Below are 26,301 nucleotides of genomic sequence, written 5' to 3'. Positions count from 1 at the left end.
AGGGTTTGAGAGGGTGGAAGCTTAAGCAAATTAGGCGTGGCAATTCTAACTTAGCTGGCTAATTCCCGACTTAGTTGTATCCTATTGTAGGCACCTTTTTCTTTTGGATTTCTGTAGCGGTTTCCATTAAGATTGTCACATAAATGTGAAGTTATTTTGGTGTGTTACTGATGTTTTACCATGGTAAGGTTTTAGTACCGGAGAACAAAAGTATAGTCAAGTAATATTGTTCTTGCTTTCAAACGTGTAAATAAAGCCTAAAGTGAACCGCAAAATTTGCTGTAGAACACTTTTTTCCTGAGTGTTAATATTCATTGAACAAGATATACCGAATTCTAACAGCAGAAAAACAGTTTGGAAATATCGAGTTGTTATTAGGTTACGGAAAGAAGCTTAAGTAAAAGTATTTTCCCGAAGATCTTCGTTTACTCCTTACACTATTCTATTGCCAGTTTGAATGAAATTTGCAAGGTAATAGCGAGGAAAACACGATGGCTTTCAAAGTAGGTCACAGCGGGGAATCAAAGCCCATGAAAATCAGCCGGGATATTGTTTTATTTCGCATTACCGGCTTTGCGGGGATTGTGTAGCACCTGCCTATCTGTTTACAAGTATTTTATCCGTCTTTGATAATGTGCCTAATGTAATTTGATCCCTAATTGCACAATACCTATGCGTTGTTGTAGGTCAGACTTACGCGGTAATGGTTTTTGGATACGTGGTAAGAAAGTGTTGTTTAACACCTGTTGTTGTGAAAATAAATACACCGTGACATTCCGGTAATGTTACCGGATAAAGTTCCTCGCAATTTATGGGATTAAACTCCTGCGAAACACCAATGTCAAGAGCTTAAGGCTAAATAAAGGACTTTGAATAGAAAGTCATCGTTCTTTCGTTTTACTCTCGAGGGTTTAATTGTTTAACTGTTTCAATTGTTGTTTATAGCTAAATCAACTCCATATTAACTAAGCAATGCTTGTTTAAAAGTGCCATTTGATTTAAACTTTTAACTTCAAGTAACTATACATATTGTCATAAAAAGATAGGTTGATAGTTTACAGAAATATGGTAGTAGTACAAACAATATATAAATTCGATTCGATTGTTTGACCATGCTTGTCAATATATTTACTTACAAGTTATTATAAATATGTATTAAATAAGGTATCGTCTTGGGTCGTCTCATTCGTTTTTCGTCAAGTTACGAAATAAAGCCCATTCATAATAATAATTAAAAAAAAAAGTTCTTAATTTAGTCCTATTCTGCTTTCGTCACTCATTCTACATTGAAAGCCACCGACGATTGTGACGAATGTAGCATGAGTGACGAAAGCAGAATAGGACTAATTTAAGAACTTGACGAAAAACGAATGGGACGACCCAAGACGATACCTTAAATAAACACGCTTCCAAATTACACTTAGATACACATACATTCAAGAGTGAGATTTAAACCCTAGAACGTTAATGTTATGTTGAAACAACACAAACATCAAATAATATAAAAGGGTTTTCATAAACTTCACAATAGGTAGGTATCTACTACGTTCACATTTGTGTTTTGAATTCGAAGAACTCCTTATAAGGTAGGGAAAGTCTATACCCCTATAAAAGGGTTTTCATAAACTTTATAATAGGTACTATAGGTAGGTACTCGTATCTACTACGTTCACACGTGTGTTTTATATTGAAAGAACTCTTTACAAGGCAAAGTCTACATACCAGGTTAAGACCGACGTGAATGTGGTAACAGAACAAACCGCAATAAGGGTAGCGCCTAATTATTCAGTGCATCCGTCCGAACTGAACCGCTAGCCCAGAGCTAACTTCGTTATGAACTGCGAAAGCCCACAGTACGATATGGAGCAAAAATACTGTCTGACCTAAAAGCTAAAATACCTTTATGGGCAATTTCCGAGAGGTTTTGTTTCATTGTTAATTGATTTTTAATGAACATTAAGCAAAACATTAGGTACACTTAAGTACGCCATTTAGATAAGAATTGAGAAATGTAGTTTAAATAAATTTTTATTGCTAAAAAAAGTGTCAGAAAATATTTATGTATAAATGTAAATTGAGATAACTTAGCATTTATTATGAAATAGGTAAATAAAACTTGACTAAACTATTATACTGGAGTCAGTTATGTAACGCTGCCATACATGACCCAAAAAAATTTTATTAAGCTATGAGCTTCATCACATCTGATATTTGAGTAATTCTAAGCATTTCTAGCGTGAAGTGGGGGGGAGGGTGGGGTACAAAGACGGCCGCCATCCGTCATCTTTAAAAAAAATCTACTCTGATCCTGGTGGGTACTAGGGCAAGTTTGGTATCATTTTCGTATAAACCAAAGACGTAGAATTCATTGCTGATATTTGTTTTTTCAATTTCATAGTAATTTTACAAGAAAAACGTAAAAAGGTGAAAAATTTGGTTGGAGATTTTTGCTACGCGGAGCCGAAACTACAAAAGATAGAAAGTTGTAATTTGCACACTAGATTACATTTATAAAGTGTACAAGAGATAAGAAGCGATTTTGAGAAATTCAACCCCTAAGGGGGTTAAAAAGGGGATGAAAGTTTGTATGGGGTTCAAGTTTTATTTTAAGCTAGGAATTTGAAACTTCGTAAAACGATATATTATTAAAATACAAGAAAACTAATTTCAGCGTTTTTGAAAATTCATCCCCTAAGGTGGTGAAAAAGGAGTTGAAAGTTTGTATGGATATCAAAAAAATTTTCGAACGCGGGACTTGAATCTTTGTATTTGGGGATATTATTAAAAGACAGGAAAAGTAATTTCAGCGTTTTGTAAAATTCATCCCCTAACAGGGTTAAAAAGGGGTTGAAAGTTTGAATCCATTACAAATCCGAGTAGACACACATTTCTTATTGGCTCCCAGGCTTGAAATGCTTAGAATTACTCAAGGAACATATGTGATGAAGCTCATAGCTTAATAAAAAATTTTTGGGTCAACTTTATAACTGCTTCCGCTATTATTCATCGGACGACCGGTCTGGCCTAGTGGGTAGTGACCCTGCCTGCGAAGCCGATGGTCCTGGGTTCGAATCCCAGTAAGGGCATTTATTTGTATGATGATACAGATATTTGTTCCTGAGTCATGGGTGTTTTCTATGTAGGTATTTAAGTATTTGTATATTATATATATCGTTGTCTGAGTACCCACAACACAAGCCTTCTTGAGCTTATTGTGGGACTTAGTCAATCTGTGTAAGAATGTCCTATAATTAAAGAAAAAAATTCGTACAAAATGTTGTTGACATTTAGCTTGTTAGACTGAACCCCTAATTACCTTAGTACAGTTTTCAATAAAAAATTACGCCCGTACGTATTCTACTTCAGTTTCCGTTGTAGTAACAGTATCCCCTTAAATTTTAAAACCTGCTGATAACCTCCAATAAAAATAACTGTTTGCCATTAAAATTGATACAGCCGCAAATTTGTCCTTACGCCTTTCCAGCACGCTTGAAAATATTCCTTAACCATATGAAAATTAGTTCTATATTTGAATGGTAATGAAGAACTAATTTGGAGTTGAACCGAAGCCGTTTAGTCAGCACGGCTCCAGTCGGCCATAAAACGCTCGTTAAACGTACGACGTGGCCACACATGGCCGAGAGCTGGGTGACTGGCCAACTGGTTACTTGTTCTGTTTTCGAGAATTGTACGTTAATGAAATTTAATGGGTGGTTTCTTCAATAGTTAATTTAAAAAAAGCTGAAGCTTGAAGTATTTGCATTTTTTGCAGAAATAATAAAGGGGTAGTTTATAGACCATACGCTTTGGACTGTCTGTCATTGCGTACCTACTTAAATTGAAAACTTGAACTTGATATTGATGCCTCACGCTAATAATCTGGCTTGTCCGTTACGCGTCCACGTCCGCTCCTTTGCGCATTGTACAGGCCTATTCGGATTTCGAGATAATCACAAGATCTAGAGACGATTTAGAGATCAACTAGATTTACATTAGATATCGACTAGATGTGACTTGGATATCTACCTAAGTCATAACTTGTCGAAATCGTTCAAGAGGACCTTCAGAAACGCGGAAACGTCAAATTTGACATATCTATCTTACAAATATCTTTAAATTATCCATATCGTAACTTGTTGAAGTTTAGTAGAAATTAATTCATTTTCCGAATCGAGCCGGTGGAGTCTGCCACATTTGTGTCCTAAAATGACAAACTCAAATGTGACATTAATACTTCGAGCTAAAAAAACAGCGGATTTCTATTCTGCCATTTACTATTCACTTAGGCTCGCTCGTTGATAAAAAGACTCGTAGAAAAAATCCGAGATCATCCATCACATAAGTACCTGAATATGATATTGTGCCCTAATCGACATTCAAATACATACATACCGTCGGTGCGAATAAAAAAATCGCCATGTATTTTTAAGCTACTTTTCAGGAGACAAAAAGAACTGTTTATTTTCCTGTTTGTAATAATTTGTTGCGCCTGTATTTTTTTTTCAGATAGATCAATGATTTTTACGTGATACTCATGAAGAAAATAAACAGATTTATATGTAATTTTTTACAATATTATTATTATAAATAAATTTTGCTACATAGCGACTTAAATTTGGTTCATTAAAATCGTCATGTGTGAAGTTTGTACACATAGCGATTTGTTGCCAAAGTAACATAGTACGAGAGATGATAGGTACATAGCGGATTTTAGGGTCTATGTCGGGTAATCCATTCTACAATAAATCGCCATGTGCAACATTATCGCCATCACCCTCGACGGAAAACAAGCATTTAATATCGTTATGTGCTAAAAAATCACATAGCTATTTTTTTGTTTCTGTTCTGTTATTTTTTTGGACAAATGTTGTTCTGTGTTCACATAGCGGAATTTTTATTTTCAAAACTAATAAAGATATAACAAAATATTTATGCGGGTCGACGGGAAATTTAAAAAGGAATTCAAATATGCCAAAATCAAAAAATCGTAAAAAACACAGCGATTTTTTTATTCGCACCGACGATACGTAGATCTACGTAAATTCATACTAGTAAGACCATGACGGCTATGTTACAACCAAACTTTTCCTATTTTCACGAAACCCATATCAAATTTCTTATCGTATGTATTTATCGTTCCACGAGTAAATAAGAAAATAAATTGTTTGACAAATAGGGCGAATTCCAAGTTCCAAGGATTCGCGAAATGAGGGTAGATTATGGGCGAGCTCTTAATGACTTGATAGATTACTCTGATCCGTTTGTTTTTGCTGAGTAGGATAAACAAAAACATGTCTAATATGCAAATCGTTGAAATATATAGGTATCTAGGTACTTTTTTCATGAAAAAAAAAACAGTATTAAAATGTTTTTTTTTAGGGAAATCAAACTGTTTATAACAAAAATGATTGATTTAAAGAATAACGCATATATATTAAACCGTAAGACAGGAACTAAATATACCTAATTATAAGTTACAATTAACAAACATTTTACAAATAGATAGGCACTTACCTACAGTATCAATAAATGAAAGTTATTATAAAAAAATACTGATAGTCAGTTCTCAGAACATACCACATTTATATTAAACTTTGGCCTTAGACTTCATGTACACTCACCAGCAGATATAACGGAGTAACCAAAGTGCTCACAAATATCTGAACACGCCTCTATTGTCAAGGCGTTAGAGCGCATGTTCAGATATTTTTCATCACCATGGCCGCTCCGATATAATGGATGGTGTTTAGCAAAAATGAGTCATCCCACATCCATTTTTCAATAAAATGTCAACTTTAAGCGTCAAGTTTTTGAGTCGACATCTTATTGAAAAATTAATGTGGGTTGACACATTATTGCTTATCAGCATCCTGGATGGTGTTTAGCAAAAATGTGTCAACCCACACCAACCTTTAAATTAAATGTCAACTGTAAGCGTATTTTTTTTGAGTTGACATCTAATTGCAAAATGAATGTGGGTTAACACATTATTGCGTATCAGCATCCCTGATGGCGATTGTACCTAATCTCTTCATCTCCAGATTTAGTAACATATATATATGCCTAATAACGCCCCAATCAATTAGTATTAGTGTAGGTTAACCTTCTGGAACACGTGTCAACGTGAGATTACTATTAGTTATAACAATAATCCTATAATCTCGGCTAAGCTCCTGAATCGGTAATTGTTCTGCACGTGTTGTATGTAATTACGAGTTCTGAGTACCTAATATATCTAACGAGAGTTTAATTAATTGGGAATATTGGGAATGAAATGTATGGCTCATACTAATATCAAAAAGAATGGTATAGAGGGGTCCTGTCATTGTAAATTGTGTAGTCACAGTAAATTTACTGCCATCTACACACGACTAAGAGTGACATTCCATTTCCAACTGCAGCTGCAATACTGTTCATTTTACTATGGAAACGCGTCGCTGTCATTGTCAATTGCCATAGAAAATGAACAGTATTGCAGCTGCAGTTGGAAATGGAATGTCACTTTAAAACTCAGAATGAAAACGTGTAAAATTATCAAAAAAATGTATAAATATGGATAAATGATTTTATTATTATTATTTCATTTTGATCCATGTTCATTCACTGATATACATATATGTTTTAAAATTGTTAAATATGAAACGGTGTCGACGCGCCATCTAGCCGAGTATAGGCTAAAGGTGAGTGCGCCATCTATCCGAGAATTACTTATTCTTGATTTCCGAGGCACGTGTTTTCCTTAGACTTTATTCATCTTATACGAAGTTAGATATGTCTTTGCTAATATGATAAGTCTTATCTACATGACAGCTTGATAACGGTAGCGTCTCTCTTTCGTATTTAGTATGAAAAACATCTTTATTATTAGGTCCTTCCTTCTTAATACTGTAAATTGTACATTATATTTTTATGGATATTTTGTATCATCTTTCATCTATGTATTGGTTCCTGTATCGAGTATTCAGCTTGCTCCTTGCTTCTTCGTCTGTTTCGTCAACGTCAATTCCATGCTAATCTTTTCTCGTTGTCAACAACCCTTTGGGTGACCTTGTGACCTCATTTATTTATTACGTACTTATTTTTCTTTTACTGCTAACGCTACGTCTTACGTAGGCGGACAACGCGCGAACGCGGCGCGGCGCGGCGCGGCGAAAGCGGCCGCCGCCGCGCCGCGCCGCGCCGCGCCGCCTGACATTCGCGTGCAAATCGCGCCGCACCGCGTTCGCAACGAGATCGCTTACGTAGGACACTTCTATGGGCATCAAAGGATTGATTTCGCCGCGCCGCGCCGCGCCGCGTTCGCGCGTTGTTCGCCTACGTAAGACGTAGCGTAACCTTGCCGTTACTGTTTCTAGTCCACAGATACTGATAATAGATTACGTGTCATAGCTAGAGTGTGTTAGTAAAGCTCGATAAAAACTGCAGTAATATGGAGAAAGCCTTGTTGTGATAATTTCTGCCACATTTGAAAGCGACGCATTGCCATATAATATGAGTTATTACTGAGATTAAAGAAACACAAAGGGAGTGTGTGATGACTTTCACTCGTGTAAACACATGAAATAGATAGATCAATAAAATTGGCGAGTGCCACTGAAAAAAAAATAAGGTCCTTTTTTTGCTTAACAACCAATATAATCATCCTCATTTTAAATTTCCGTCACGCTTAAATAGAACCATTCTTCAAGGAAACTTAAGAATGCAGTAAATTATTATTTACCTTCAGTATTCATTAAGCAAGATAAATAATGGTGCCGCGGCGGAGCACAGGAACAAAAGTAATGCTGATCCAGGCTATCAAAATAATGGAGCTGTAGTTTGTTTTGATTTTGTTCTTGACAAGGCCAAAAAAATAATCACGAGTTCAGGACAAACAGATCATTTTCTACTCGTAACAAAACTCCTACAAGTAAAATTGGTTCCTATGTGTCCGTGCTCTTTGTAAACGCTTCACATATATTATCTATTCGTACGATGTCTGTGTAGTCTGTGCCATAAATATATATTTTCACATAAGTGTACCATTTTTTTTTTCGAAAACCCATCACCTTTTGGGTTGTTTCTACGCCGAATCACGAGGACTATCGAATTATAAAGAAAAAATAATATGTCCCAAAAAATGTTACTTTTGTAACGCATTTTCACATACGTTTTGTATGGATCGTGTTTTTTTCTCTCTCATTCTATAGGACCTACTCGTGATTCTGAGTCTAAATAACCCAAAAGTTGATGGATTTCGAAAAAAGTAAATGTTAGAACCATTTTTTCCGAAAACCCAAACGTACGCAATTAACGGCAAAACTCATTCAGAAATAGTCTAAATGATCAATCAAATCGAATTCTGGGTTCATGTTGATCTATAAAGTAAAATTTTGGAAACATGGTGACTCGAGCGTCGCCGTCAGATGGCGGAAGTTTACGTCTGCGCGGGGTTATTGGTCAAATGTTTGCGCGCTAATGATCGCGATTTATTCCGGACATGCGCATGCGAACCGTTTTAGGCGGTGTTCACATTGGATGCACACGTCGCTCCGATGTACGAGCGGGACATAGGTATGGTATATACCTACGACCTACGACCAAAGCTGTCTCGCTCACACCAAAGACATATGTAACTTCGTATAAGATGAATAAAGTCTAAGGAAAAAACGTGCCTCGGAAATAAAGAAAAAGTCATTCTCGGATAGATGCCGCACACACCTTTAGCCTATGCTCGACTAGATGGCGTGACGACACCGTTTCATATTTAATAATTTTAACACATGGATATCATTCACAGATATGATATGAACATGGATCAAAATGAGATAAAAATGATAATATCATTTATCCACATACATACATTTTTTTGATAATTTTATACGTTTTCGTTTTGAGTTTTAGTCGCGTGTGTCGATAGATGGCAGTAAATTTACTGTGACTACAAAATTTACTATGACAGGACCCCTCTATATTATCTATTCTTTTTGCTCACACCGAAGGGGTGTGCGGATTCGCATTAGTGTGATAACCGCGTTAGGTTTTGTGTTTGTTTTTCTTCTCTGTCGTTCACTTTTGACCCATAATCGCGGGCTTGATTGTGAATATATTGGGTTATTTATATCTGTTCAAGCGGAAAATCAAATCAAATTTACTATAATTTACTTAGGTAATATGACGGTAACCCTTTACCACGTCGTTAAGCTAATGAAACCCAGGGAAAATCTAACAACATTTATTCGCAACAGGATATTTTTAAAGAGGCGATATCAGGGTTTTTTTTATGTCCATCCTTTTAATTTCTAATCGCGTGTAAAATGAATCCCACGGCCGGACGCGCGCGTTAACGTACACGTCATATATTCTCGTTACACGTAGAAAGCAGTCGAGTCGAACACTTAGGCTAACCAGAGGGGCTACCGCGAAAACCGAAATTCGCAAATTGCGGGGATTTTTCTCTTTTACTCCAATGAAGGCGTAATAAGACTAATAGGTAAGAGTGATGCCCGCAGGTTGCGAACTTCGATTTTCGCGGTTATAGCCCAGTGCAACTGAGGTCTTGGGACCTAGCTGTCGTGTCATGCGTCACTTTCGCACTTGTCAGAACGTGACGGGCTTAGTGACAGACCATTTTAGGGTCATTCCTGAAAAATCTCTTTCCTCTGGCCATATCTATTCGCAAATTCCTAGGAGATTCCACTTTACTAGCATCTGATTTTTGGTGACTGGCCGCGTAGCCAACATGCCAATCGCTTACGCTCCGTAGCGAAACGCAACTGTCACTGTCGCACAAATAGGGAAGTGTGATACGTATAGAGAGACATAAAGCGTTTCGTTGCCGTAGCGATAGCGATTGTCATTTTGGCTCGGCCGGCTGATGAAACCCGTGCCAAGTTCCATCAACAACCAAAACTGCTGAGAGGCATCTCCCGGGGATTTGCGAATAGGTATAGCCAGGGGAATGAAATTGTTCAGGATGGACCCTTTAGCCCTACTATAACATGGTGGGTTGGAGAGCGTAGTCAATTAGTCATACTGGATTAATTATTCTGAGTTCGCCAACCGATTATATTATAGAATAACATCGCATCAAAAATACCTCCGTGACCTTTTCAGAATGGCCGATAATTTTGATTATCTTTTAATGGGCTCGGTAAAGGCTCCTGAGAGTTACCTTAGATGGCGTAGATTAAAAACGTGTAAAAGAATATTGTTTAATTTTTAAATGTCATCACGGTAAAAGTTTAAATAATGCGCTTGTTTTTATCACATTTAATTAACAGTTTGTTTAACCCTAGGCTAGTGTTCTGAATTTCTATTATATATTCGAGAGGTATTATATTATGTTATTTATAAATCTTGAAATATTATAAAAAAGCATATGTAAAGTAAATATTCTTTGAAATAAAAAACTGTTCTATCACTATTATTTCAAGAAGAAGGTTAAATAAAATACCTAGTGTGTGTTGTATACTTAATAGTTCTAGTTAGTTTTCACGTGAATTTTTAAAGGATGCTCGGGATTTTTTAACTATCAGTATAAGTATGAGAGCACATACCTAAAAATAGAGTGTATAATTATAAATTCTAAACATTATAAGGTTTTTCTTGGCATAAACCAAACTCATTAACGGCACAACATAGAATATAATAAACAGTAAGGATTTAATATCTACAGAAAAGTAATCCTTTAAGAGCTTAAAGTTTAAACGTTTACTATTATAAAACTTAAAATAAACTTATAAATAAAAAAACCGGGCAAGTGCGAGTCGGACTCGCGCACGAAGGGTTCCGTACCATAATGCAAAAAAAAACAAAAAAAAGCAAAAAGAAATGGTCACCCATCCAAGTACTGACCACTCCCGACGTTGCTTAACTTTGGTCAAAAATCACGTTTGTTGTATGGGAGCCCCATTTAAATCTTTATTTTATTCTGTTTTTAGTATTTGTTGTAATAGCGGCAACAGAAATACATCATCTGTGAAAATTTCAACTGTCTAGCTATCACGGTTCGTGAGATACAGCCTGGTGACAGACAGACGGACGGACGGACGGACGGACGGACGGACAGCGAAGTCTTAGTAATAGGGTCCCGTTTTACCCTTTGGGTACGGAACCCTAAAAATGGTCCCCAGATCACCTTCATGAGTAACGGTGCCCAGAAGAATGGGAGCTTTACGTACCCCTTTGGATAGATAGGTTAAATAATTATTAGTTTAATAATTCAATCTAGAATAATCTAGATCAGCGGTTCTCAAACTTTTTTGGTGATGGAACCCTTTCGGCAAGCGAAATATTTGACGGAACCCCAAATTAAAAAGTTTCGTTCATCACTGTGGACCAGATATACGTATACAAATAGAAGAGCTGATTTATTTCTTATTATTACAAGTATATTTTCGCGGAACCCCAACAGAGGCTTTGCCCTAGAGTTCCGCGGAACACACTTTGAGAATGGCTGATCTAGATAGTCCAAACATAAAATTTAGCTACTCAAAGTTCTCCTATATAATCATGATAACAAAGTTAACTTGCTATTTTAACTTAATTTAAATACGATTATAGGTACCTATTTCATTCATTCGGCCTACAATATGAGCAATCTGATCGGCCACAGCTCAAACAAAGGCCGACCGCGTCGACCACATTACGTTCTCCATTACAGAAGGACGGTGTCGAATTACATTCAACAGTATTATTGATTTAGTGCCTACACGCCCCGTCTAGTATCATTAAACTAAAGGGGCCTACAGATTACAAGGTCGCCGGACGATATCAGTCTGTCAGTTGAACGCGAAAGGTGACAGTTCCGAACAACTGACAGGCTGATATCGTCCGGCGAAGTGGTAATCTGTAGGTCCCTTAAGAAATAATATTTAATAACCAATCATTTCAGTTCCAATTTGATTTACTCATAATATGATTCAGGGACGAATTTTAGCGATTGAAATATCTTAATGTTATTTGATTATCAATGTGGCGTACCGTAAAACGGGGTGAGTAGGTTTCGCGGGCAGAGGTGGGTTATGAATGGGGAGAGAAGGTTTGAGAGGGAGGTGAGAAGGGATTTTAAATCTACTGCTACAAAAATAATGTATTCCAATTCAAAATGGAGTTATGTATAGTAATACGCATGTCGCATAATAAAAACAAAATCGATCCAACAATCTTCCAAAATCACCTTTGTATGAAAATCCCTCTAACCCCCAAATATGAGGCACTACGGTATGAGGTGGATTTTCCTCTTTATCGTCAAAGTTATGAAATGGAACTACCCAAAATAAAATAAAAACTAAAATACAAACGTCCGGAACACTTATTATATTTACCATACAGTTTTCATATGTAAAAATAAAATGTTATCGAGGTTTGAATTTCAGTTTTGACCCTACTCACCCCATTTTACGGCATTTTACTTTTGAAAATGCACGTGGATGCAAGTAAATGAAAGTTGGTAGCATAAATTCTGGTGCGTTTTACCATGTTTCTGAATTCTGCTTAAATCATCAGTCTATTTTAGATGTTTAATTGATTTTGATGACTTGGTTTAAAATGTTGTTATAAATATCGCCCTAATTCTACAATACATTATTTAGTACAAGTAAATATAAATGTGGGAAAAACAATGTTTCTCACAAAACAGACTCCATCACTCTTGCAAAGAAATACACATTTTGAAGTCAAAATACATGTTATTTATTATCTTTGTTATATTATATATTGTAATGTATATGATAGTAACTTTAAATTCTTTATCTACACACATGTCATTAGTGCTCTATAATGCGTTCAGAAACCGTAGGAAATGACAAGCTTTATTACAACCAATTTTACTATGAGAACTTTCTTATCTGTGGTAGTAGGAAAATTTGTACTTTAATGTACATAACGTTATAGATTTTTGTAGGTTATGAGTTTAAATTTGGAACAGCAGTCAAAACTCACGTAGGTCTCTATTCTAGTATCCATAGATATTAAAACAGTTATCGATACGAAATGTCAATTTAGTATGTTTTTTAAATATAAACCGCACGATATTTGATCTCGAGTGACATGAGAATAGGGACTTCATTCTTTTGTTTAGGAATTAAAAAAAACTACGGATGTGTGACATGCGTGAAAAAAGTTTTCATTCACCGCCATTTGACGTACAGTTTATCTTTTAGTTAGTTTTAAGTATGTGTTTAGATAAAGTAGTGTATGTAACTGTACATAATTAGGCATTAAAACACTCGTGTGATCCTATTAAGAAACTCACTAACGTTCGTTTCTTAAACCCACACTCGTATTTTAATGCCTCTCATTATGTAGCAGTCACATAAACTACTATTATACATATAATATGGATCTGCAACAGTGCATTTTTCTTAGAAACAAAATTAAAATCCGCTACATTATTTCCATCCAGTGCGTTTTCTAAAGAAACTCGCTGGATTTCAAATCATCGCGCCAGGCCCGGTTTAATATTTTACTCTTTACAAATGACGGTTTTGAGCCATTCCTCGTTAAATATGTTGAAAATGGAACAGCAAGTCACACCATTACTCTTTCCAATGGTTCAATTTGTAACTTTAAACGGAGCTACTTTTTATAGGAACGATCGAAGTCAGTTTTCAAAGAAACCTTAATTCTTTATACGTGCATGAACCTCATTTTGCGGTAGAACGAGTACTTATTATTTAGGTACCTATTCCTTTACACAGTTCAATGCCTTATCGAGTGGCAATTCCTATACTTGGCGACTGAAGGTGATATTAGATTCGACTTTAGTATCTTTTGGCAACTTTATATAATTTCTGAGTGCAACGCAAAGTGATGCCATTGTAATAGGTAGGTACATTATTTAAGTTACGTTCAGCGTTTTCAATAAACAATTTATTGTCAATAGTACTTGTTCCGTTATAGGTAATATTTGCTTGTAACTCACTAACGCCTATTAATTGGCAATATTAGCATACCTACGCACCAACGCACATCAAGACAAGTTACATGTTATTTTGTCAAGCAGCAAGTATTAAGCACTGAACTTGGTACTGTACAAAATTTGCGTAACAGTCAACTCGTTAGTGAGATACAGAAGTTTGAAGACATTGATTCTCAAGCATGGGTAAGAATTTTAGTTGTTTGCCTTTGTAAGTTATGAACTAACTGTTAGCTAACAAGGTCGCTTCTCGACTAAACTGTGTTAAACTTTAATTCTTAGTGAAAATTTAAATGAAGTTGCCAAATAAGTTTAGTTCACGAGATTATTCTATATTAGCTTTTTCAGTTTATGAAAGTTAAACCATAACTTTACTGAAAGAATCTGCAATCACACATTTATAGTTCATTAGAGTATGTATACCTATTTATTTCAATTTTATTCATGTTTAGTTATCAACCTACCGGCATGATATACTTATAAAATTTTTAATACGCGATGGGAAAATCAATCCACGCATTTCTGAAACTTAAACGAGTGACGCAACGGCCTAGATAAATGTAGCACAAAACTCATGATCAAATAGTGAACTATTTTCCACAATTCTCATCATGTAACACACTTTTTAAAGCACACTCATTTGAAGGCTTTGCCGCGGATTACGGCTCGCAACCTCCAGAAAAAAATGCAACTGCAAGATCTGTAAAACGAAACGTTTCAGTAGGCCACGCCTGTGTACATTGTGCAAATAACCTGTTCTATTTAGGGACATGATAGCGTTAGCGGGGAGTCCACAATAAACACTTTTTCCGTTGATTTTCTCTCATGGCGTATCAAAGGCGCTGCAAGAACGCTTTGTACGTTTAGGAACAGGCGTTGCTTTGTATAAAAACCATTACAAAATAAACTCTCCGCTGTTTACATGAGGGCGTGTTTTTTTGCGCGTGTTCCAGTGCTCTGCTTTAAGTTATTACTGCAACTTGTGTTACATTCTGTTTGTTGCTTTCAAACGAAACCTTTCTACATTTTATACTAGTGGAAAACTATTCTGTTAATCTCGACATCTCTTTCAAACGTGAGTCTGAACGAGAGTAATGCACATGCATTCACTCGAGTAACAGCGTGTTCAAAGACTAATAGATATTCTATTATGTTTGCCAGACGATCTTTGTTTGAGATAGCGGGGAGAAGTTTAGCAGTAGTTGTTTTTATAAGGGTCACTTAATACAACGAGATAGGTATTAAACATAAATGCAGGCAGCTTATTCTATCTTATACAAAATACATTACTATAAAATACTATACAAACATCCGAAACCACTGTGTAGCTAGGCCTAACATAATACGTATTATTCATCAACCCCGGAATTCCTATTCTTAATTTTTCAAATAAGTAAGTCGTCCATACCACAATCGACCAAATATCACCAATCGGTAAAATTCTGTAATTATTATGCTAAATAAAATAAAATTAAGTATTCCAGTTGTTAGAATTACACTTAGTAGTGCGATTAATATATACTTGTCCGATAATTAAAGTTTTTGTTTAACATTTTACTTGTTTTGTTAATAAAAACGTTTCCATAAAAAATATAGTTACAATTTTAATTCAATACATAGTACTTACGAGTGAAATACTATATTGAGTGGTAAAAATGAGTTTTAACTAATAATGGAAAATGGAATATAATATAGATGTATCAAAGGAAAGTTCTTGGTAACAAACAATACATTTAAGACTCCAGGGTCTTTCGCTTATAGCATTTTCCCTTTTTATGGCCATATTTTAATGAAGAACCTTTTTTTCAAATGTACCGTACGGATCATTATACACGCATTCATTTCACGTAAAAAACTGCGAGAGAAAACTTTTTTAATTTTAGTTTTCGTGGCAAGCAAAAATGGAACGATAAAATGTTGACGTGGCCTTTTTTCGAAGTTCGAACATCAAATTCGTACACTCTATTAGTGGATATTTGGACAGAGAAATATTTTATTTTTTATTATGTGCATTCAATATGACGTCTAGCTGAGTGGTAGATATTCTGAACAATATAATAATATATACCTACATACATTATTTAGTTAATAACGCAAGACACAATTTTTTTTGTGAAATAGATACAAACGATTGGTGGTTTGGTGGAAATCTTCAGATAAAATCAGTACTGTACACACATAATTTATTGCCTAAGGATAACATAAAGCCTATATTACCTAAGCAAGGACATCTTGAAAATTATCACCATGAATTAAAAATCGGGAGTAAGTTTGTATGGCAGTGCCATTAGCAAATTCCACACGTGCGAAAACGCAGGCCATTTGCCTGCAACTTTTGTATAGTCAGTAATATACATTTGCATACTTACTTGAAAAACACGTCAATTATATAGAACATAAGAAAATATGCTTAATTGAAAAATATTTATTATTATAATATAAGAAATTATTCCCTTATTCATCATCCTTCTTAGGCTAGGGTTTTTATAATATGAATATATGTAAAAGTAAAATATAAAAACACTTACAAAACTAAAAAATACATATAACACATTATAAAAAACCTAACCTAGGGTGCCGCCGGCAGCGGGGCAGGGCCCAAGCTGCCGGTGGTCAGGGCCGCAGAGTGAGGAATCGACGTACTATACGCGCCGTGTCCAAAATTATAGCCTTCTGAATCTGACCCTTGATCCAACCACCCAGCGAGAGTCTCTCTAGGTGTTGGTCGAGACTCTTCGATATGAGACCGATCGCTGACACGACTACAGGAACAATGATCGTCGAGTCAACATCCCACATAGCGGTTATCTCGTGAGCCAAGTCTAGGTACTTGCTGGACTTGTCCTTCTCGGCCTTCACGAGATTTAAGAAATTATTCTCTTTATTTATCTTTCCTCTTAGGCTAGGTCATTTATAATATGAATATAAAAGTAAAATATAAAAACACTTACAAAACAATAAAAAATACATATAAACACATTATAAAAAACCTAACCTAGGGTGCCGCCGGCAGCGGGGCAGGGCCCAAGCTGCCGGTGGTCAGGGCCGCAGAGTGAGGAAGAAATTATTATTATTATATTCAGTATGAGCCATACTCTAATATATGAATTGAGAAACTAGGTAATAGATATTACGCTAATGGGTTATATTAACTTGCTCGTCTCCTCGCTTTAAAGTTAAATACCTTTACACGGTCCTGTGCCCGGACACGGTAATACAATAAGGGTACACCTTCGACACGGTTTAAGTAATATGAGCAGTACATTACTCAACAGAAACTCGATCTTTTGACTTATATACTCGAGGCTTAAAGGTTAATGTATAATATCACTACACCTTATAAAACAAAGTCCCCCGCCGCGTCTGTCTGTTTGTATATTTGTTTGTTTGTTCGCGATGAACATAAAAACTACTGATCGGATTTTCATGCGGTTTTCACCTGTCAATAGAGTGATTCTCGAGGAAGGTTTAGGTTATAATTTGTTTACCCGTGCGAAGCCGGAGTGGATCGCTAGTAACCTGCTAAAGTAAAGTGCTTAGTGGCCAAATCATACAGGTAAGATGACAAGTATGAAGATCCAGATATTGACGCTTCGTTACTGACAGACAAACACCAACAATAATTGCTGTTTATTTGAAACGCATTTATCGGTGTCCAAAAGAATCGAGCGTCTTGAAGAGCACTGGGAAAGAGCATATGATCCTCAATCACGAGGATACGACAAAGAAGAAAATGATTATATTGATTATTTATTTTGTGATTTGACTTTTTTTCAAGTCAAAATACTATGATAATTTAACTGTGACTTAAGCCGTATTAGTGTTAAGTCTCACGTGTAATTTTCGCACAAGTCTGTTTAGGGTACAATAGGGATGATAGTGGTGGTGTAAGCTTTTCAGCACGCCGTCTTTGAAACTTGCAACGTATTGTTTACGTATATATCTATATATCTAATGCTGTATAGTGCTCCTTATTGTAAGTCGTTTTTCGGTGAAGGAAAACATCTCGAAAAAACGGAACTAGGCAATTCCAATAATTACTTAATACTCTCGTAAAATCTAGTGCCTGCTGCGAAAATGATTTGGAACAAGGGTAATTACCTAGGAGGAGTTAATAGATTAGGTACGAGTATCTATTTAACTCTCTCTCTCTCTCTCTCTTCCTAGCTATCCATCCCACATGGTGACGGGGTCAGCTTTCCTGCTTAACCTTCTCCACATCGCCCTGTCCACGACATCGTCGTCGGATAACTTGCACTCAGTCATGTCCTTTAGCACTACATCCTTCCATCTTGTTCTGGGTCTGCCTCTAGATCTTCGACCTGGGATGGAAAGTTGTAGTTCCAAATTTCCTACGTAGTCAGAAGGCCTTTGTACGTGACCATACCATCGCAATTATTAAATCAAATAAAATTTACTTAAAGGAAATTTTGATTTCACACTTTGTTGCCATTTTACCTACTTCGTCGTAATCGTCTGAGACTACGGTACAGTCAGCAGCAGAAGTTGCTGAGCGGGCGAGGTGTTCAAAATTACCTTAACACCCTCTTATTCTCTTAACCATAAAGTCCCGTTCCGTCATTTTGAACACCTGGCCCGCTTAGCAACTTTTGCTGCTGACCGTACGATCAGTTAAGCATTTACCTGTAACACTTTGAATAGGTTCGGGTTCCACAGATTCGATTTCAAATGAGTTTTTGTATGATACGCTATTAAATTTATAGTAACTTTCAGCATAAATCCATATCAACTGGCTAGAATGTATTTAGTAAGCTTCTCACTGAATTAGAAATTGGCAGAAATGATGTTTTTGCGTAGCTTTTTGTAGCATAATAAAAGATTAAGGCATATGAAATCTCTTTGAACTTGACTGAAGTGGTATTACAGAGAGACGAATGAAAACATGATTTAGACAAGAGTACATACTAAAGTTCAGAATAGGTATTCGCTGTCTAACCAAACAGACGCTTCAAAACCATTGTTTTACAAGACAACTCATTACAGGTTTATCTCTCGCTCGATTGTGAAAATATCGTATAACCGCGTTATTTTGTTACACCTTTTCATTGCAGTGCCACGTACAATCGTTTGATTACATTTAAGAGTCACATGAACCTCATTTTAAAACATTTATTTATTTATTTATTTATGTCTGGGACTAATTTTCGTTGCTAGAAGATGTAATACAAAGAAATGAGAGCGTGTAGAATCTCTATTTCCTTTAGTATAAAAAAAAATAGTATTGAGCGTTACTACACCTTATAGAACAAAGTCCCCCACCACCACTGTTTGCATGTATGTTTGTTCGCGATAAACTCAAAACTACTGAACGGATTTACATGCGGGTTTCATGTATCAATAGAGAGATTCTTAAGGAAGTTTAGGTGTATTATTTGTTACGGTCTTGAGTAACCCGTGCGAAGTGTGCGTGGCGTGGTGAGTGGCGATTAAAAATTTGAGTGTAATTTCGATTTTTTGGGATCGGCTTTTTGCCGGCGCGCTCATGTGACTCTTAACCAGCTGGTATCACTAACCTCTAGTTTAATGTTTCTAACTGATACGGTTTCTAACATGACTCCAGTTTTTTCTCTTGGAAATGGGCCAATGCCGCGTTGTTTATTTGTTATCTACAATTTTATGAACCGACCAGATGCGTTAAAATAAGACATACGTTTATCTAGGTATGTGTTATACATGCGTGATCAAACATTTTCGAATTATTAGCGCGATCGATTTAATGTGTAGATAGATTTTATTAACCTCTAATTTTGCTGAATCGGAATGTTAAAAATCTTCTGAGATGGAATTAAATATTTATATTGGGATTAGTTCGTTTGGCATTTTATTGTCTACAGTAAAACACGAGTAAGTATGTATATGAATAATCGTAAAACTGTTGTAACCCGCTGTTTAGGGTATATTTTAGTCATAATTATTGTAACAAAACCTTCACTTTTTGATACGTAACTTATAGTATAGTAATTATTATTATTTATTAGAGGTAAATCACAATTACATAATATTTAGCATCCAAAAGCATCGTTAAACCAGAATGGTTTGTGGTAAAGAATTATAAGGGTTCATTTTGATTACATTTGTCTTTATATTACTATTATTTATCGTAGTAGATACAACAAACAAATTTAATGTAATATTATTACTTCAGAAACATTACTATCTTTTTATACGTGTAGGTAACTAGTTTGACAAAGTTCTCCATATCTCATTACCGCCGCTAGTTTGAATAGAATAGAATAGAATAGAAAATAATTTATTTGAAACAACACATCTTAAAATTAATACAGACAAACATGTAACATAGGTTAGTGTAATTGGTTGTTTCTGGTATATATAAGCCCAGGGGAATGGTACGAAGGGTTCTCGGGGGTGCTAAATAGAAAACCGTGCGTTCAGTACATAGGTTTATTACCGGACTGACAAACGTTACAAAAGTGCCGGCGCCAGAGGGCGCGCGGGGAGAATTAACCCTACCCTCCACCAATATACATATATAACACCCCTTTTCTTAAATAACAGTAGTTATTGAACATATAAATTTACCGTGTGCTCCAGAGCTTGACCGTGGTTCGTTAGTTTTACCTTCCATGTCAAACGAAGGTGATATCTGTGTATTCCCACTTAGAAACAGTAGGTCAAGCCCTAGGACATTTACCTTAATTATAAAAGCAATTAACAAGAATATTGTGAAACTTAATCTATCTCAAAACCAAATCTGACGGGCGGGCGCCTAACTCTTTTACTCTCATGACTTTTAACCTGAGCGGGCGGGTCGGTACTGGTGCCGGGCTGTGCGGGCGCCGCGGGCGCGTCCTGAGCGGTCTGGGTCGGAAGCTCGACCGACTGTGGCACTTCTATACCTATATCCTCCTTGTTTTTAAATTGGGTCCCGTGTGGTACACAATATTTGAATCTTTTCTTCAGTTGATCAGTATGCCTATGACTGGTGGTACCGTTTTCCCTTGTCACGACATAGTTGCGGTTTCCTTTTACCTCCGATATTGTTCCTGGCACCCATTTATCGGGGCCGCTGTATTCCTGCAACCAAACTGGATCTCCCTGCTTCATTTGATATGATGGTTTGCTAGCGAACCTTTCCACCTGCTTGCCTTGAGCTTGCCGGACTCGTTGATCGACTGTGGCGCCTGGTTGAAGTAAGTCTAGCCTACAGCGCAGAGCTCGTTTCTGTAACATCATGGCTGGAGACTCACCTGTGGTACTGTGTGGACAATTCCGGTAGTTAAATAAAAAGGACTGCAATGCCACATCCAAGTCTACCTTTTCTTTGGTGGCTTTCCGCAGAGCCCGTTTACATAGCTTGACAGCCCCCTCTGCGGCTCCGTTTGAAGCGGGATGGTATGGTGCACTATAAGTGTGTTTAATTCCACTCCGTGTCATGAACTGATCCACTTCCTGACTCGTGAAGGGCGGTCCATTGTCTGAAACCACTTCTTTTGGCAACCCGAAGCGAGCAAATATCTCCATTAATACCTTAATCACCGCAGTTCCTGTAGTCCTCTGCATTACAAAAGCTTCAATCCATTTTGATGTGGAATCCACAATGACAAAGAACATTCTTCCTTCAAAGGGGCCTAAAAAATCGATGTGTAGTCTACTCCATGCTTGCTCATGGTATGGCCAGGGCTGTGGTGCTGACTTCGCAGTTGCCGCTGCGTCTGCCGCACAGATTGCACAAAGCTTGCAAATTTGTTCAATATCTTTATCAATACCTGGCCACCAAACGAAACTGCGGGCTATGCCTTTCATTTTCACCATACCCTGGTGACTGCTATGTAATTCCTTCATAATAGTAGGTCGCAGTGTTGCTGGTATGACCATCCGATACCCCCACATAATGCAGCCAGTATCAGTGTATAGTTCTTGTCTTCGTGCAAAATATGGTTTCATTTCTTCCTCTGAACAATGATCTGGCCAGCCCCTGCTTAAAAATTGGTTTACTTTCCTTAATGTTTCATCTTTTTCTGTCTCTTTCCTCACCTCCATGCTGGTTATAGGTAGGAAATCTTGCACAAAATTTATATATGTTACTTCTGTATAGTCCTTGACATCCTGACTAGTCGATGGTAATCTTGATAATGCATCCGCTGCATTCTTAGCTGTTGGAATGTATTCAATGTCGTATTGATAGCCACCCAGGATCACTGCCCATCTTTGCAAGCGGCTGGCAGCCATTACTGGAATACCGGCTTTGTCCCCAAAGATTGTCACTAATGGTTTGTGATCGGTTCTTAAAACAAACCGACGACCATACAGGAATTGATGGAATTTTTTTACTGAGTATATGATTCCCAGTGCTTCTTTGTCAATCTGTGAGTATGCTCGTTCTGCTTTATTCAAAACTCGGGAAGCATATGCTATAGCTCTCTCTGTACCATCTGGCATAATGTGTGATATAACGCCGCCCACTCCATAGCTGCTGGCATCAGTAGTCAGAATCAGCGGCAGATCCGGTGAATAGTGCACCAACACCTTGCTGGAAGACAATAAATGTTTAATTTCATTAAAGGCCATATCACACTCCGCTGTCCAATTAAACTTCATTTCCTTCTTTAATAGTGCATATAATGGGGCCATTATTGTACTAATATTTTTTACAAATTTAGCATAGTACATTGTCATGCCTATAAAGGATCTCAGCTCCGTTACGTTGCTAGGTGTAGTTGCATTCACTATTCCTTCTATCTTCTTAGGGCAAGTATGAATACCTTCACTATTTACTACATAACCCAAGTATGTTATAGATTCCGACATGAAAGAGCATTTTTCATTTTTAATTTTTAAACCATACTTTTGTAGTCGCTCAAAAACTGCAGTTAAATTCTTTAAATGTTCTTGATCATCTAACCCTGTAATAACCACATCATCTAAAAACACACCAACTCGAGGTATGTCCACAAACATTTGTTCCAGAATCCTCTGAAATATTCCGGGGCTCGAGGATAGACCATATATAAGACGATTATATTTAAATAGGCCCTTGTGTGTGTTTATGACTGTATACTTGGAGGTATCATCCAGAACTAGCTGTGCATATGCCTGTGACAGGTCAATCTTACTAAACTTCTTACCACCATGTAATTTGGCAAACAAATCTTCTACTCTTGGCAAGGGAAAACGGTCCACTTCTAAATACTTGTTCAAACTTATCTTGTAGTCTCCGCAAATCCGGAGGGATCCATCTGACTTGACCACGGGCACAATTGGAGTTGCCCAGTCTGCTGTTTCCACTGGTGTGATGACACCTTCGCGCTGCAGTCGCTCGAGCTCCCGCTCCACTGGTCCACGAAGGGCGTACGCCAGCGGCCGCGCGCGCATGAATACCGGCCTGGCGCCGTCTCTCACCCGCAGCGTGACCAGCCCGCCATTGTACCGGCCCAGCCCCTCCGAGAATACGTCTTTAAATCTGGAACTAAATTCCGTCAAATCAAAAACTTCATTCGGTTTTACATAATGCATTAATTCTAACTGTTGCTTAACCCTCTTAATAATCCCAAATTCCTCTAACCATTCTCTTCCTAACAAGTTTTCCTTGCCATTATTTACTACATACAAGTTCAAAACTTTACTCAAGTTGCCCAAACGCACTACAGATTTTATCATTCCTAACGTAGGCACCCTTTCTCCTGTCAAATAACTTAACCTCAAATTGCTGGTATCTAACACACAATCACTAAAATGAGTTTCATAAAATTGCGTACTAATACATGAAATTCGGCTGCCAGTATCAATTTCCATAAATATATCCCTATTGTTCACATTTATCATCATTTTGTACGGCGGATATTTGGAATCAGCCTTGTTTTGTTTAACAAAAGAAAGATTTGTTACCTCTAAATCATCATCCGGGGTCGATTGGTTTCCCGTTTCCGTAATAACATAATGGTGTCCCACGGAACGGGACAATCGCGGGCACATCTTCTTTAAGTGTCCCTCCTGGTTGCACACACGACATGAATATAATTTAAATTTGCATGTTTCACTGCAATGATCCCGTCCACAAACCGAACAAAGTTGACCGTGACCTACTTTTGTTCGACCATAATCAGCTGTCAGTGTCATGTCAGCGCTAGCGCCGCCATTATATCTACGCTGTCCGTTCGGCCATGCTCGCCCGCTCCCGCTTGTCGTCGCGCCGCCTCGCGTGCCTTCGGTGCGACTTGCTGCCGCTCGTGTGTAGCCTCTCGCTCTAGCCCGTAACACACCGCTCGCACTCGTTGCTTCGCTAATTGCATGGCAACCGGCCGCTTCTCGCTCGCCTCCCGGATTATTTCGACGAGCTACCTCCGCTGCGTTCAACTCCGCCGCCTCCATTGCAATCGCTAAGTCTATAGCCGTTTTTAATTTAAGGTCCTTTTCAGTAAATAACCGTAAACGAATGCTCTCACTATGTAAGCCGCACACAAACTGGTCTCTTACACTGTCGTCCAACCAAGTACCAAAGTCACAAAACCTACTTAATTTCTTCAAATCCGCTAAGTAATCTGCTACCGTTTCACTTTTTGCTTGTTTACGCTGACGAAACTTGTACCTTTCGGCCAAAACACTGGGCGTAGGCTGTAAATGATCGGATAACAGTTTTTGAATTTGGTCGTACTTTAAAGTAGACGGTTTTGCCGGCGTACACAAAGTCACTAACAGCTCGTACGCCTCTGCACCCATCAACGTGATCAGCAGTGGAACTTTCCTCTCTTCTTTGATCTCATTCACCACAAAATATTGTTCCACTCGGTCCTTGTACGCTTCCCAGCTGCCTTTGTGAATATCGAACGGCTCCAACTTGCCCACCGCCATCTTGCCGTTACCCGCCACTATTTTCTTATCTTCACTATACTGCGCAAAACAACGCGTTCTCGTGCCACTGCCAACACTGCTCGCGTGAAGCTCGAAGAATCTCGTCGCCAATTGGTATATATAAGCCCAGGGGAATGGTACGAAGGGTTCTCGGGGGTGCTAAATAGAAAACCGTGCGTTCAGTACATAGGTTTATTACCGGACTGACAAACGTTACAAAAGTGCCGGCGCCAGAGGGCGCGCGGGGAGAATTAACCCTACCCTCCACCAATATACATATATAACAGTTTCAAAGAGGATACCACTCAGCATGTGTTTGCAAACAAAGAGAGCAAAAGCGCAACAATACATTCCTCGCAAACAAGGTAAAATCGAATTATGTAACTCAAAACCATTTTCAACGAATTTGTGATTACTTTGAAGCCAAACTGTTGTTTTACTGTTCATTATCTGTGGCCATGCGGGTTAAGTTTCAGTTGGGATGCAGTGAAATTAAATTTGGATTTCATCCCAGTTTGTAATGGTTTGTAATAAAACTGTTTCATATAGTTTTAATCACTTTGAAACTATAAAACTAAATAAGTATAAACTTAATTAGATAATTTTCGGGGTGATCTCTGCCTCTGGAGGGTTTGGTTACTTATTCTTTACAATATGTAATGTAGGTATATATGTACCTAGTAGAAGATTCATTTCGAATAGCATTGGGATGTAAGTTGGAATGAAATGCAACTGGTTAATAGCAGCAACATGTTAAATCCTAGCTTGTAACGGATTTCGGTTTATACCTCTATGACAAATAACTGCAAATATATTGTGTTTATCAAACGACCATGAGGCGACCTACCATTAAAACGATTGGTCTCAGATTTTTAAAATACAAAATATCGGACACCTAATTTCATAGTATCAAAAATTGTCATATTTGATATATCGACACCTTGGAAAAACGCCTGCATTGACTGCACTCCATAGTCAACGTTTGATCGAGATCAAAAAGGGGTTAGAGGGGAGGGAATTGGTCCAAAATAACTTTCAAGTATATATTACCTTCTTGGTAGCTGAAGTTTGATAACTAACCTGCACTCAAAGAAGAAACATCACTTGTCAGCGTTATGGAAGGGCACAAGTACTCGTAAGAATACATTTGTATATTAATACAGAATACAGTGGTCGAAGTTGGTGCTTATTTATACTAGGCATACGTTCTTACGTACGAACACCTCATCGATAAGACTCTGTTATCTATAGTTGTTCCTTTTTTGCAGGAGTAGAAGCTTAAACTACCAATATCATATAGTTTATCGTCATTGTCATCGGTGTATTATACATACTAATTTATACAGGACAAGTCGTCTAAGACCCTTGCACACCTGCATACCTGCAACACCTGTAACCTGTAACACCTGCTTGCAGGTTGCATACGTGGAACTTTTATATTTTTAAGACCCTTTATTGTAACCGTGTTCTTGCAAATAAAATTTTTATGATTTATGATTTATGATAAGGATTTTTTTTTCTAGAGAATGAATCTTAACAAATCCATTATTTCAAAAATGTAGCACCTAGAA

The 26,301-nt window shown here is 37.3% G+C and overlaps 1 protein-coding gene across 1 annotated transcript; it reads right to left on the bottom strand.

The window, feature by feature from the left end:
* Nucleotides 1-20,309: 20,309 nt before the first annotated feature.
* Nucleotides 20,310-23,890, bottom strand: LOC134667469 (uncharacterized protein K02A2.6-like). Its single transcript, XM_063524887.1, has 2 exons — nucleotides 23,768-23,890; nucleotides 20,310-23,348 (listed from the first exon to the last, which is right to left on the bottom strand). Exon 2 carries the CDS (start codon nucleotides 23,252-23,254, stop codon nucleotides 20,612-20,614), a length of 2,643 nt encoding a protein of 880 aa, XP_063380957.1. The 5' UTR covers nucleotides 23,255-23,348; nucleotides 23,768-23,890; the 3' UTR covers nucleotides 20,310-20,611.
* Between the last annotated feature and the right edge of the window lie 2,411 nt (nucleotides 23,891-26,301).

Source organism: Cydia fagiglandana, chromosome 9, assembly GCF_963556715.1.
Source record: "Cydia fagiglandana chromosome 9, ilCydFagi1.1, whole genome shotgun sequence".
Classification (NCBI taxonomy): Eukaryota; Metazoa; Arthropoda; class Insecta; order Lepidoptera; family Tortricidae; genus Cydia; species Cydia fagiglandana.
Note: the sequence above shows the minus strand (reverse complement) of the source record. Positions and strands in the feature narration are given on the sequence as shown.